This window comes from Microtus pennsylvanicus, chromosome 2 (genome assembly GCF_037038515.1).
Source record: "Microtus pennsylvanicus isolate mMicPen1 chromosome 2, mMicPen1.hap1, whole genome shotgun sequence".
NCBI classification, from domain to species: Eukaryota; Metazoa; Chordata; class Mammalia; order Rodentia; family Cricetidae; genus Microtus; species Microtus pennsylvanicus.
Window position 1 is genome coordinate 98,951,522 of NC_134580.1, and position 15,107 is coordinate 98,966,628.

The following is a 15,107-nucleotide window of genomic DNA, read 5'->3' on the forward strand; positions in this document are numbered from 1 at the left end:
GGCTGGCCTCAAACTTGTTCCTGCCCCTGCCACCCTCATGCTAGGATTACAAGTATGTGCTACCCCACGTGGCCTATTGAGGGCCACCCTGTTCTAGGTAGACTGGGTATTTTGAGTTCTGTTATATCATTTCTTCTTCATGGCAGTTCTGGAAAGTGTGGAACCTAGATTTAAACCCAGGTCTGCTGCCTCAAAGTCTTGACTTTTATACTAGATCCTCCTAAGTGCTGTATGAACTTGCCCCATCTCCTCACTCTATGATGCCCTCTGATATTTGAAGTGTGAAATGAAGTATCTGACATTTAGAAGATACTGGACTGTTAAGTCTTACAGTAGTGTAGAAAGAACCAACAGTCATGAATGAAGGACATGTTATTTTCAGGCCTGCTTAGTGACTCCTCTCTTTCTGAGAAGTGGAGAACACCACCTGATTTTAGTTCTGTAACCAGAGCAAGTGTTTGTCTATGGATGCAATCAGGATGTTTTATCCTAAATTACCTGAGTACTTCAGTGGACTTGAGTATTCTGTGATATAGAGACAATAGTTTGTACTTTATAACAGTGAATGAGAATGCTACTTACTCCTTTGTGACCCAGGGGCTAGGTGTTGAAGTGTAGCTGGAATGCTCCCACAGGCGACTAGGATCTGTGTCACAATGTAGTCATTGTGCTACTTTCTTTCTTTGAGTTTTGCGACAGGGTCTGAGTGTGTGGCCAAGGCTGGTCTGGAACTCGTTATATAACCCTGATAAACCTTCAGCTTGCTATCTTCCTGTCTCAGCCTCCCGGGTGCTGAGATTCCAGGCCTGCACTAGCTCATTGTGCTTTCTTCCTAGTATAACCCAGTACTCCTGGCTCTTGTCTTTCCAAGTAGGTTCTCTTTCATCTGTCTTGTACCCTAGGGTGTCCAGTTTCAAATCAGAGGGGGAACGAACGCAAGTCCTCCAGAATGAATCCAGAAGACTTTTAATATATATGATGCTTTTGTTTTTGTTTGGAGACAGAATCCTCCTGTGTGGCCTAGGCTGGCCTCTTACTGAGATCTCCCCACCTCAGCCTCCATTTGTTCCAGAAATAGGTGTTAAACTAGAGTTAGTTTTGTATAGTTTGGGATGGACTTGAAGCTTCTGAGAGCTGAAGCGGAAGAAGTGACTTGAGGCCAGCGTGTTGAGGAATTGTGACTAGCGTGCAGCCACTCCTTCTGCAAAGGCTTTAAGGCTGGGGGAGGGGACTATGGCTTTAGACAGGAAGTTGTACTGTAAGTGGGATATCTGAGGCAGATACCCCACAGGTCATCACAAAAATTAATCTCTTAATCCAAACCTAAAAATGAGATGAGCTTCAACTGGCCTTGCTAAAGTATAAAACCAGGTCGCTTGTGTCTCCAGTGCTAACATTGGCCTCGTGAGACCCTTTAGACTAAACAAGATTAAAAACAGGAAATATGCTCCTAGCAGCATAATTGGCGGAAAACTTTTTCCACATAGACGCAATCATCTAGGCTTGTTTTCCTTTCCCGGTGTATGTGTATGTGTGGTGTGCAGACATGTATGGAGGTTCACGGTCATGTCAGGAGATGGGGGGGGCACTTTCCTGCTATGGAACTGGTCCAGGCTGGTGATCATTAAGTCAGACTTTCCTTGATCTGGCATCCTACCTGCCTCCCTCATCTCAGGTTTGGTGATGTCTTCTCTCCTGTTCCAGTGAGCTCAGGGTAGTCAGCTTCCACTGGTGCTGGTCCACTTGTGGTTTTCACTTCCTTTTCTGAGTAGTGTTTGTACTGAAGTTCTGGTGGATGATTCTATTTTGAACATCACCTGGTCTAATTTATGCCCTGGTGATGCAGTGCATAGCACACTGCACATTTCTTTTTTTTTCTTTTCTTTTTTTCTTGAGACAGGGCTTCTCTGTGTACCCCTGGCTGTCCTGGAACTCTCTGTAGATGAGGCTGCTCTCAAACTCAGAGATTCACCTGCCTTTGACTGCCAAGTACTGAGACTAAAGGCATGTGCCACCACCTCCCAGCACATACAGCACATTTCTTATGCCAGCAACATGTTTATTTTCTCATTGTCACTATTCATCTGTCTCAGTAAGATTGTGAAATATCTTATGCTTGATGAGCAGTTTCATACATTATTTCCTCATATTTGATTTATTTGATTATGAAAGTAAACTTTGAGTTTTTCATTCTCATCCTTATTTTACCAACGATGAAAAAAGAAACACAGCATGTGGTTGACACCAGAAAGTCACATAGAAAGTGGTAGCAACATTGATAGCCATGTGACCCAGACTTAACCCAAATATGGTGTGCTTTCTGGTTACTTTCTTAATATCTTTTAGGAAATTGGATCCAGTTTCTTGTATATGCAGGCAAGCACCCTACCTCTGAGCTATATTCTCAGCCCTTTTATTAAAATAGAATTTTGGGGACATTTACAAACTTAAAAAGAAGACAGTACATTTAAAGATTTTACCCCACACCTGAACCATTTTAATGTCACCCCTAATGCTTCAGTATGCACTTCCTGCAAGAGGGCATTCTGTGATATAGCCACAATGTAGCCTTCAAAATTGAAAAATGAAATGACTGTATTTGTGCCCTGTGATCTTCAGACCACATTTAGATAGTCCCAGTAATACTATAGCTTAGAGATGAAAGGAAACAAACCCAAATCAGAAAAGGGGGTGGCAGGTCCAGAGAGGCAAACACAGGCAAACAGGGGGATAAGCAGGCAATTAAGTAGGCTGTGTCTACAGCAGGGCACCAAGTCGAGTTGGGGATTCTCAATCCATGAGACACATACTAGATATCGGAAGATAGGTTGGTATGGGACCATGCCATCATAGTGTTAGGTGTCCATCACTTTTTGGGGGATAGGTAAGGAAATCACACTCTTTTGTTGGTCTGGTATATCTAGTAAGTTCTTGGGTTCAGTTTCCCTTATATAATTTTGTTGCTGTTAATTTTCATTTTTTTGAGACAGTTTCTCTGTGTAGCCTTGACTATCTTGGAACTCACTCTATAGACCTGGATGGCCTTGAACTTAGAGTTCTCCCTGCCTCTGCCTCCTGAGTGCTGGATTAAAGGCATGCTTATACTCAGTTCCCTTATATGATTTTAAAATGCCCTTGTGTTCTCACAGTTTCAGTTCTCTTCAAGAAATGTATTGGGTGGCTCCCTTTGTAGTCCTGGGGATACGTCATTTGTCAGTGTGTTCTGACAGACTGCTGCAGACAGAGGGTACAGCTTTTGGGTCACTCAGGGCTGTCATCTTTTGAAACGGAGTCAAAAGCTGCTTGTAGAGCCTCCTCGGGCAGTGCTCAGCCAGAAAATCTACTGTTTTGTACAACATGGAGTAACTTAACATAGGACATAGCCTGATCTGAACACCAGACAAACAGGAAGTCTTTTTTCATCTGCCAATGTCATATGCAGGCTGACGCCTGTTTCCTGTGGCGTGATCTGCTCCAGAGGAACAGAGGCATTTGATCTGTACTTGGGCCAGGGCTGAAGTGATGCCTGTTAACCCTATGTTAAGAATGATGATGATGATGATTGTAGTTCTGGAATTTGATAGGCAAGGCACTCTACCACTAACCTGTCTCCAGCCCCTGAGCTGGGAGTATTATCTTCATTTCACAAATGAGGAAACTGAGTTCAGGTTATTTGGCCAGAGAGCCAGCTTTTCAACACAGAAATCTCAAAGTATGTGTTTTTGCCTATTAACTCTCAGTGCATCTGTTTGGAGGAAGAGTTTAATTGGCCCTACTGAGTTACAGATCTTCCTGAAGGGAATGTGGGTCAGTGAGTGCATGTGTTCTCTAGTCGTCATCTCATCACTCCCGTGACCGGCAGGCTAAGCACAGTTCTGGGGCCCGAAAATCTCTCTGAGTAACTAATGGCATCATAAGTGCCAGCAATTGTCTAGAACCACGTTCTGGTTTAAAGGGTCTTGCTACTCCCTCTAAAACCTAACTCTTTTCAGACTTGAGACATCACCCCTCCTAGTTCTTTTCTAGAAAGGTTCTGGTAGCAACATTTGAATTTAATATTTAGTACTTATTTTGAATACTTTCTCATCCTGAATTGGAATTGTGTGAGAGTTTCTATTGCTTTGATAAAACACAAAAATCAATTTGGGGAGGAAAGGACATATTTTATCTTACACATTCAGATAACAGTTCATCACTGAGAGAAGTCAGGGCAGGAACTCAAGCAAGGCAGAAACCTGTAGTCAGGAGCTGATGCAGGTCATGGAGGAGTGCTGGCTGCTTGCTGGCTGTTTACTGGCTTGCTCCTCATGGCTTGCCCAGTTTGCATTCTTATAGCACCCAAGATCACCAGCCCAAGGATGCCACCACCCATGCCAATTAATAGTTTAGAAAATACACTATAGACTTGCCTGCAGGCAGCTCTTATGGAGGCACTGTTTTCAGTTGAGAGTCCCTCTTTTCAAATGACTCCAGCTTGTGTTAAGATGACACAAAGCTATCCAGGAACCATATGTTTTTTTTTTGTTGTTGCTTTTGTTTTTAGGATAGGCTTTCTCTGTGTAACAGCCTTTGCTGTCCAGACTGGCCTCCACCTCGCCGAGATCTGCCTGAGTGCTGGGATTAAAGACGTGCACTAACACTGCTGGGTCCATATGCACTTTTTACAATTACTTTTGCTATGAGTCCACTTGGTTAGAGAACATAATACCTAACAGAATAAAACCCATCCAAACCAAAGCAACTTATCAGTGACAAATCCCTCTAGGAATATGTAGGCCGCCCCTATGCTTGGATGAACCATTGTTAGGAAATTGTCAGCAGTGTTGTTGATTCTAGTTGGATTTGAGAAAGGGATGTCTGAGCCGGGCATGGTGACACACACCTTTAGTCCCAGCACTCTGAAGGCAGAGGCAGGCAGGGTCTCTGAGTTTGAGACCAGCCTGGTCTACAGAGTGAGTTCCAGGACAGCCAGGACTGTTACACAGAGAAACCCTATTTAGAACAACAAAATAAAAAGGAAAGAGAGAAAGGAAGAAAGAGAGAGAGAGAGAGAGAGGGAGGGAGGGAGGGAGGGAGGGAGAGAGGGAGAAAGAGAGAGAGGAAGAAAGAAAAAGGTCTACAGTTGCCGTGCATTATATATATTCCATTACTTGAATTCTTAAAAAATAAATAAAGGAAGTCACCTATCTATTCTTAATTGGTGTCTGCGGCAGACTGTAGTTCAGTGACTTATCTTAACTCTTAGACTATGATGTCATATTGTGAGGCACAATTAGTAAAAACTCAGAGAAATTGGGATTCAACCTGAAGACCCAAAAAGCAAAACAGCCAGCTACTGGCTCTTACTTTGACCTCCATCCAAAAATGGCGATCCTGCCTCCAGGAATCTCAGAATGAGACTGTGTCTGAGAGCTGTCTCCTCCCACTTTATAATCCTCCCTAGGGCCTGGATTAAGGGGATGCACCACTGGGATTAAAGGCATGCACCACCCAGTTTCTATTGCAACTAGTGGGGCTACTGAGATTAAAGGTGTGTGTAAGGCTGAACAGTGAGGCTGTTTTACTCTCTAATCTTCTGGCAAACATTTATTTATTAAAATACAAATGAAATACCACTATAGTATTGCTGCCTGGGGGACCAGCCTCCAAGCAGCACAGGGTTCAAAGGGCAATTCACAACATTAGACTTTTCTGTCTGAGGGTGTTAAGGAAAAAGACACTCACTCAATCTCTTGATGATTTCCTTCTTTATTCTTCTGTATTTTTTAAGGCCCATGTAGCAGCAGGAAGGCCCAGCCTCTTCTGATAGACTGAACTGGAATGGACTGGGCTTGGACTGGACCCCAAACAGCCATACAAAGGCGTATTTATTGATTGTTATACAATATTTCCTCATACCAAGGTCCCTAATCTAAATTTGCACATCTTACTGAAGACCATCACATGCCTCCATGATTCTAGTCATTCACTATGCATTGTGTGCAATACACAATAATACAAGAGCCTCAAGTGTACCTGAGGTGTCTTGTGACCAAAGTCATAGGATGGCCACAGGACCCCTTGGCAAAACATTCACTGTTTTCTACAAGGATTCTTCAAGATGAAGGTACTTCTGAAATACGGCTGTTCAATCCAATATATCTACCCCATACAGTGACTGTGCTAAATTTCTTACAGAGTACAGGTAAAAACGCTTTGTTTCAGCTAATGATGCACACCGAGACCCGTGACTATGTCTTTTGGCATTAGAGTCTTTCAGCTCTAAGATTAAAGGAATTTGAGCCAGCCTGGTTCCTGGGACTCAACTGTTTCTCTTAATCATTAACTTGAGCTATGATCTAGGCAGCTCCTTAAGTGACCCCTTACATAGACCCCTGCTGTGTGACGTTTCCTTGTAGTTACTTTTATTTATCACAACTCTGTATTTTTAATATTATTATATAATATATTGTATAATATAACATTATTATTATCAATTAAACAGTATCTGTTAGAAGTCATTTTTTATTATAGTCTACAGGTAAAAATGTCCAGTGAGCAGGATGTTTCCATGAGATAAACACATTACATTACAGGCAGTAGGGCATCTCCCCACACCCGATTCACACCATTCCAGATACCAGAGAAAGATAGCAACAGCAACATGTAAAGGCACAACAGAATCAAAGGACATCCTAGAGTCTGTAGTCTCAGGGCCTTGCCTCACCCACCAGAGAGTCTCCTACTGATGGGCTGACACCTCGAGCTCCAATTGTCACCTGCTGCTCCCCTGACATGGCTTATGTCTCATTGTGTTAACATGGGTGGAGTGGAACATGTGTTATCTCCCTGTTTTCCTCTTTCTAAGGTTGTGGCTTTTCCAGGATCTTCTGATGAGCTAAGCCTACCACCTCTTGAGGAGTGGGTACTGTATGTTTTTCTAGATAGGGTTTCTCTGTAGCTTTGGAGCCTGTCCTGGAACTAGCGCTTGTAGACCAGGCTGGCTTTGAACTCACAGGGATCTGCCTACCTCTGTCTCCCAAGTGCTGGGATTAAAGGTGTGTGCCAACACCGCCCAGCTGTGGTACTGTGTCTTAGTCTCCATCATTCTTGACTGGAGCCCTGATCCTGTTGATATTCTTCTATCATCAGCTATAGTGCTTTCTTCAGTGATACTTTCAGAGAACACATAGGCATTTGGATAAGGACATGAACGAAGTAACAATCTTTGGTTTTCTCTCTCTCTTTACTCTGCTCAGCTGAGCATAAACTGTGGGTAGTAACGATTACCTAAATTATTCTATTATTAATAAAAACTCCCGAGTCAGATATGGGGTTAGAACCAGATTGATCAGGGGCAGCGAAGTAACTAGTGACCTCCTTTCTGTCTCCTTCCTTAATCCAAAGAACACACATCTTTCTAAGCATCTCTCTACTACTTCCCATGTCTCTCTATATATCCTCAGTCCTCCAAAACCTCTATGGCTAATTTTGGTCAGCTATTTGCTAGCTCTGGCCTCGAATACAAGGTAAACCTTATTGCCACAGCAGAGTGGTAGTATGAACAATTCTGCAACAGGGCAGAAATAAAGTTTAGATTTAGATGTGGCCCTTCGCTGTTTCCACCTCTGTTCTCACCTCCTGCCCCAGGAAGCTGGAGTGTGTGGAGGATATTTCAAATAGTGAATGAATTCTTCCATGGGAAGGATCTCTCTTGAACAGAGCTCAAGTCTTCACTGCACCCTGGGTTCTTTTGGCCTTTTGCCTAGACCATGGATGCATTAAAAAGCAAACAGAAGCAATCACTGCCAAGAAGCCTAAGTGCAGCTGCTGGAATACGAAAGGATGTAGTCTTGACTTAGCTCCTGTCTTTACCTGGTTGCCCCCAGTTTCACCTGTGACAGCAGTCTCTACAGCAGTCTGTGTGATAGACATCTTACAGCTGGAGAAACTGGAGTTTACAAAATGCAAGGAACTTGCCTAGGATCACCAACTTTGAAGCACAAGACTAGGTGCACACCACAATCTGGAACCATACTAGATGTTTCACAGAATTGAAAGGGAAGTCGATAAAATAATCAGGAAAGCACTGGGGCCCCCGCGGCAGCAGGAATCGCAGGCAGTGCCACACAGAGTAGGCTGGCACGAGCGCCATAGTTGACACTTCCGCCGCTGTGCTGGGCACTCCTGGAGAACTTGTCATCTGCTGTTCTGCTTTTGTGTCTTTCTTCGGGAAGTCAAATGGGACTGTCTACCTGCTTGGCAGCCTCCTTGTGTGTGTCATTGTTCCAGCTGCCAGCAAGTGAAAGGGCTCCGAGGTGGAAAACTGGGTTCTGCTTCCCACCAAGACCAGCATCAGTGGTCAAGAGTGTTAGGATGCTGCCTGGCAGAGTTCAGTTGAAATTTCAGGAAACCTAGAAACTTAAAGTGCAGTTGCCACATGAGGATTACTGGTGGTTTCTGAATTAGTCACAAAATCTGACCACAGATGAAGCGATTGTCCAGCAGAACCTGCCAGTTATCAGGAGCAGCAGTCAGAGGAGCGACTGTCAGGGACAGCTTTCTCTAGCTTCTAGCTGGTCCTGTGGGGTCTTCAGACCATGAGTCACCTTCTTGAGCAGTGTTTCACTGTAACCACCTCATTAGCCTTAGTGAGCATTTCTCTGTGTATCAGGAAGGACAGGTTTTTGCCTTTTTATCTTTGTCCTGCCTTAGGCTCTTTTGTGTTAGACTACAGAACACTGGGACTGAGATACTGCTCAGCCATTTGAGATACTTACTGCTCTTTTAGATGACCTAAGTTTGGTTTCTAGTGCCTGTACCAAGTAGTCATAACTGCCTGTAGCTTATGTTCCATGGACTCTGATGCTCTCTTCTGGTTTCACCATGCACTCACACACGTGTGCACATACTCCACATACTACATGCACCTACATGCAGATAATGAAAATAAATCCTTTTTAAAAGGACTAGCCCTGGGCAGTGGTCTACAAATCAAGTTCCAAGACAGCCAGAGCTACACAGTGAAACCCTGTCTTGGGGAAAAAAAGAAAACAAAAAGGACTAGGAAACGTATTTTAAACAAACAAAAAGTGAGGCTAGTACTCAGTAGGTACCTAAGAATATTTGAGCAATTTGAATTTTCCCTTAAAATCTTTTCTTGTGAAGCTGAAGTGATTCTTATGAATGACTAGTTCAGGTGTGAGCTGCCATGTGGGTACTGAAAATTGAACCTGAGGTCCAGTGCTCTTAACCGCTGAGCTATCTCTCTAGTCCCAATATTTTAATTTTATCTTTTTTTTTTAGATTTAATGTATTTTTTAAATGTGCTGTGGGAAGATGGATCAATAAACTTTCTACTTTTGTTGTTACAGGTGTTCCAGGACTTGGGTACTGAAGTACTGTCTGGAGCTGCCCAAGGTTACAACATATGCCTCTTTGCCTATGGGCAGACGGGCTCTGGGAAGACATATACCATGCTGGGGACTCCAGTAAGTGTTAGCACTGGAATGAACTATCTTCCTAATGTCACAACAAACCTGTATCTTACATTGTCCTTACCACTGTGATATGGAGCATGACCTCCATAATCAATATTAAAGGGATTAAAGGCATGCGTGTGACCCTCTCCTATACTTAACAATGGCATTTCACTAGTTTACCTGAACAATAAAGTTTGTATAATTAGTCTCTCTTTGTGAAACTTTGAAAAACTGGACTTTCATGATTCCCTTTGACAATGAGTCCTTGTTGGTTCCACTGGATATATGTATTACTTCCAGGTTTATCACATAAAGCTTCACAATTTGACTGGGGTTAAACCTGGACTGCATTTTAGTGCTATACAGGGATAAGAATGCTGTGTTCAGCTTTCAAAGCTATGTATATTAGAAGAAAGCAAGAGATGTAGCTTTGCTGGGGGCTTTTAAAAATGTAGAGTATAATGCAAGTTGTTTTTAATCACAGAAAATTGAGGGGATAATGCCAGGTATGGTGGCACATGCCTTTAATCCCTTTAATCTTTGAAGGTAGTAGAGGCAAGGCAAATCTTTATGAGTTCCAGGCCATCCAGGGATACACACTGAGACTCTGTCTCAAAACAGACAACAGCATTAAAAATAAAATTAAGGGAATAGCATTCCTTAAGAATACCCTTTCTAGCCAGGCAGTGGTGATGCAAGCCTTTAATCCCAGCACTCTGAAGGTGGAGACAAGTGGATCTCTGTGAATTTGAGGCTAGCCTTGTCTACAAGAGCTAGTTCCAGGACAGGCTCCAGAAACCCTGTCTCGAAAAAACAAAACAAAACAAACAAACAAACATAGAAGATACAGAAGTATGCTAGTGAGATGACCTGGGCACTGGTTGACAAATAACATTGTATAGAAACAATCTGAAAAAATAGCCCACTTCTCTGGGTACAGCTCACTGTTCCCTTTGTCTGTGGTTAGTGTGGTTTCAGACATTTGAAATTAAAGAAAAAAATCCTATTAGGTCAAAGGGGATAAAACCTTAAGCCTCTGGTTATGAGATAGAGGAAATACCTACTTCTTTGGATTTTTGCAGTTTTGCAGAGGGTGTTTGTGTGTGCTTCTGTATCTAGGGATCTAAACACAGTAGGGATCTAGAAGAGACCACATTAGTGGTGGAAAATGATAAAGTTCATTGCAGGAAAGCACATGTCTAAGTTTGCCAGCTTCTCCTATCTATCTTATGGTGATAATCTGCCTCTCATTTGTGTCTTTTGATAGTGCCAGCCTCAAGTTTTATACGTCCTTCTATAGTGGCTAGCTAGCACTAAGCCCACACACCCCTCCTCTGTGTTTGGGGGGGTCCAGGATCCCGGGTGTTTGGGGGTAAGAGGAGGGCAGGGGCATTGCCCAGAGTGAACAATAATGTTTTTCTTTTTCTGTCGTCCAGGCTTCTGTTGGGCTGACCCCACGGATATGTGAGGTATAGACTCTCTCTGATGATGTACTTTCAGAGTAAGTTTCCTATGTCAGCTCCCTTCAGGGAAATCTGACCCTCTGATTTTGTGCAGGCTCTCTTCATCAGGGAAGATGACTGTGCCTCACTGCCTTCTTCCCGCAGCATAAAAGTAAGGTAAGAACTCAAGCTCCAGACCCCTAAATGTCCTAGTTCCTTGGTCTATTTGTAAAGCTCCTAGCAGTGAGACCAGGACCTGTCCTTGATGCTTAGATGGCTTTTGGGAATCTGTTTCCCATGCTGGATTTCTTCAACCAGCCTTGATGCAGATGGAGGAGCTCAGTCCTGCCTCAACTTGATGTGCCCTGCTTTGTTCAAGCCCATGGGGGCCTGCACCTTTCTGAATGGAGGCAGAGGAGGAGTGGATGGGGAAGGGGGGATGGGAGGAGAAAGGGACAGAAGGAGAGGAGGGAGGGAAATCTGTAATTGATATGTAAAATAAATGGAAAAAATATTAATTAAGTTTTAAAAAATTAACTAAAAAAATGCTATCTTAGTTCCTTTCCTGTTGCTATGATAAAACACCAAGACCAAAGCGACTGATAGAAGAAAGAGTTTATTTGGACTTAGGGTTCCACAAGGTTAGGATATATAATGGTGGGTACAGCAAGCTGACAAAAAGCAGGAACAGGAAGCTGAGAGCTCATATCTTAAACCATAATCATGAAGCTGAGAGAACTAGTGGGGACTGTCAGGAGGATTTTTTTTTCTTTTTCTTTTTCTTTTTTATTGATAAAAGGAGAATAAAGAAAAGAAAAAAAAAACAAATTTCCACCTCCTCCCAGCCTCCCATTTCCCTCCCCCTCCTCCCACTCTTCTCCCCCTCCTCCCACTCTTCTCCCCCTCCTCCCACCCCTCTCCCCTTCCCCCCACTCTTCTCCCCCTCCCTCTCCAGTCCAAAGAGTAGTCAGGGTTCCCTGCCCTGTGGTAAGTCCTAGGTCCTCCCCCCTCTGTCCATATCTAGGAAGGTGAACATCCAGACTGGCTAGGCTCCCACCAAGCCAGCACATTGCGTAGGATCAAAACCGCGTGCCATTGTCCTTGGCGTCTCATCAGCCCTCATTGTTCGCCATGTTCCGAGAGTCCAGTTTTATCCCATGCTTTTTTGGTAACAGTCCAGCTGGCCTTGGTGAGCTCCCAGTAGATCAGCTCCACTGTCTCAGTGGGTGGGTGCACCCCTCGTGGTCCCGACTTCTTTGCTCATGTTCTCCCTCCTTCTGCTCCTCATTGGGACTGTCAGGAGGATTTTAATCTCGAAGCCTGCCCCAGTGACACACTTCTTCCAGTAAGGCTGTTCTGCTCACTGTCTTAGTTACTTTTCAATTGCTGCAAGAGGACACTAGGACCGAGGTGACTACAAAAGGAAGCATTTGATGTGACATCCATGGTGCCAGGGGTTCAAGGCCATAACCACCATAGCAGGGAACATGGTGAGAGGAATATTGGAGAGCTTACATCTTGATCCACAAGCATTAGGCAGAGAGGGCTAACCGGGAATGGCTAGTGTGCACTTTTGAAACCTCGCAGCCTCCCCCAACTGACACTTCCACCTCATAGTGCCTCAGAAACAGTTCGACCAACTAAGGACGAAGCATTCAAATATATGAGCCCATGGTGTATGGGGGCCATTCTCATTCAAACCACAACCACCATCTATACCTCCCTCAAATAGTACCACCAACTAGAGACCAAGTATTTAAATGCCTGATTCTATGGGGGAAATTTCTCATTCAAATCACAAGTGCATACTGCTTCTGCAGAGAAGCCAAGCTTGATTTCCAGCATTTGTGTCTGGTGGTTCATAATCTAGTCTAGGGGATGGACTCATTCTGGCCTCTGAGAGCACCAGCACTCACATATACGTCCCCCATACAAATATTATAAAACAAACAAAACCCAGAACAACAAAAGGATCACATTTGAAAGCCATTCAGACTACGTTAAAATAACCCGTTGAAAGTGAATCTCAAATTGGCACTGATGTTAGAAATGGGGAAATAGTGGTAGCCAGAGGTCAGAACCTTGCTTTGCACTTGTAGAAAGACACATAAGGGAGACCCTGGCTTGATTGAGGTCTTAAGTTTATCAGAGCCAGAACAGGAATCCAGAACCTTTTGATTCTCAACCCATTGTTTTTCTTTCTTCCTTCACAGTCTAACTGTCTTTCCTTTTTCTCTGTGTCTCTAGCTTCCTGGAGATCTACAATGAACGGGTGAGAGATCTTTTGAAGCAATCCAGTCAAAATAAGTCCTATAGCTTGAGGGTCAGAGAGCACCCAGAGATGGGACCCTATGTCCAAGGTGAGCTCCTCTTCCCTGGAAATTGGAGAGCCAACTGAGGTGTAGAAGTTCTCCTAATGTTCATCACTTACTCAGCCTGTGCAATGATTGGATTCTGTGTGCTGCTTACTGTATTGGACATTGGATGTATGCTGATAAGCTGACATGACATGGCTCTGCCTTCACAGCCAAGCTTAAAATCTGGTGGAAGTGTCATAAGACAAACAATTACACATTGTAATAAAGGATTATAAATAAGTACCTAGATACAGTGATTGAAAGATCCTGGAGCCAGGTGGCAGAGGCAGGCAGATGTCTGAGTTTGAGGCCAACTTGATCTACAGAATGAGTTCCAGGACAGCCAGAGCTGATACACAGAGAAACTCTGTCTTGAAGAACAAAAACAAAGCAAAAAAAAAAAACAACAAAAAAGAAAGAAAAGACTCCTGGAGCTGGGCAGTTGTGCTACACACTTTTTAAAAAAAAAAAAAAAAAAAGATTTATTTATTATGTATTCAGTGTTCTGCCTGCATGTATCCCTACAGGCCAGAAGAGGGCACCAAATCTCATTACAGATGGTTGTGAGCCAATATGTGGTTACTGTCATATTCCACATTTCAAACTGTTCCTTGCCCCTCTCCCTCCTATTCCTCCTGTTTTTCTCTCTCCCCTTCCTCCCCTCCCTCCTCTCCAGAAATAGGAAGGAAAGCTCAGCACACTTCCACTTGATTCTTTCCCAGTTTCCTCTGGAATTGTACTATCTTGTCTGTTAAGTCCTTGAAAATACCAGGCAGAAGCCGGGCGGCGGTGGTGGCGTGCGCCTTTAATCCCAGCACTCAGGAGGCAGAGGCAGGCGGATCTCTGTGAGTTCGAGACCAGCCTGGTCTACAGAGCTAGTTCCAGGACAGGCTCCAAAGCCACAGAGAAACCCTGTCTCGAAAAACCAAAAAAAATAAAAAATAAATAAAAATAAAAAAATAAAATACCAGGCAGAGTTGCTTTAAAATCTGCCTGGTAATTCCAGCATCTCCATATTTCCTGGATATCTTTCATTTGTATTCCCAGGTCCACATGTATGCTTGGTTTGCTAATAAGATTTGTGCCAGACAGTATTTGTAAACCTGTTCTTAGGGACTGGTATCTCTCTTTTTTATACTAAGTTCCTATGAACATGAGGGATTAGGAAGTAGTGAGACTGAAGCTTAGCTGCAGTCTTCGCAAAGGCTTATTTACTTCCAACTCTACTTTGTAGACCTCTGGGTTTCTTCCTGTACGTGAATGTCTAAGCAGCCATTATGTCTATAATCCCTGCACTCAGGATACTGAGGCAAGAGGATCGTCCTGAGTTACAGAACAACCTGGGTAGAGCAAGATCCTGTTTGAAAAAGTAAGAAACAAAAATTGGAGGTGGATATTTGTGTTTGTTGTGGGCTACAGCCCTTGTCTTCACTCCTGGAAAGTTGCTAAGAAAATCGATTGCAGCCACCCTGCTGCAATCCAGTCACTATTCAGATGACTTTGTCAGTCTTCTTAGACATGTATTTAGCAGTAGGCAGCAGACCTATGGCATTGTCTTGTTCCTAAGTCTCTGATAGTCTGCAGAGGCTCTCTAGCTCAAAGTTTCCATAAAGGTTTTCTTCATGTCCTTAGGACCCTTCCCCTTGTCTCATGCCTTCCCGTTCTGTAATGGCGCATCCTATCCTTGCTGCATCCACAGAGCCCACCCTCACTGCTGCTCCAATTTGCTCAGCATTTTTGTTTGGCCTCGACTTCTGAGGCATTTGGTTGTAATGTGTTGTATAGTGTACAGTGTACTTTCATATTGTAAACTGTAAAAGGAGAGAGACATTTTGTATGCCAAACTG

General features: G+C 43.6%; 1 protein-coding gene across 1 annotated transcript in view; it reads left to right on the forward strand.

The window, feature by feature from the left end:
• The window catches only part of Stard9 (StAR related lipid transfer domain containing 9), an 83,396-nt gene that overhangs the window by 19,765 nt on the left and 48,524 nt on the right, over positions 1-15,107 (forward strand). The window contains exons 4-7 of the mRNA XM_075961898.1: positions 9,354-9,470; positions 10,898-10,930; positions 11,019-11,080; positions 13,151-13,263. Of these exons, the coding sequence (XP_075818013.1) occupies positions 9,354-9,470; positions 10,898-10,930; positions 11,019-11,080; positions 13,151-13,263 (325 nt within the window). The remainder of the gene's footprint in view (positions 1-9,353; positions 9,471-10,897; positions 10,931-11,018; positions 11,081-13,150; positions 13,264-15,107) is intronic.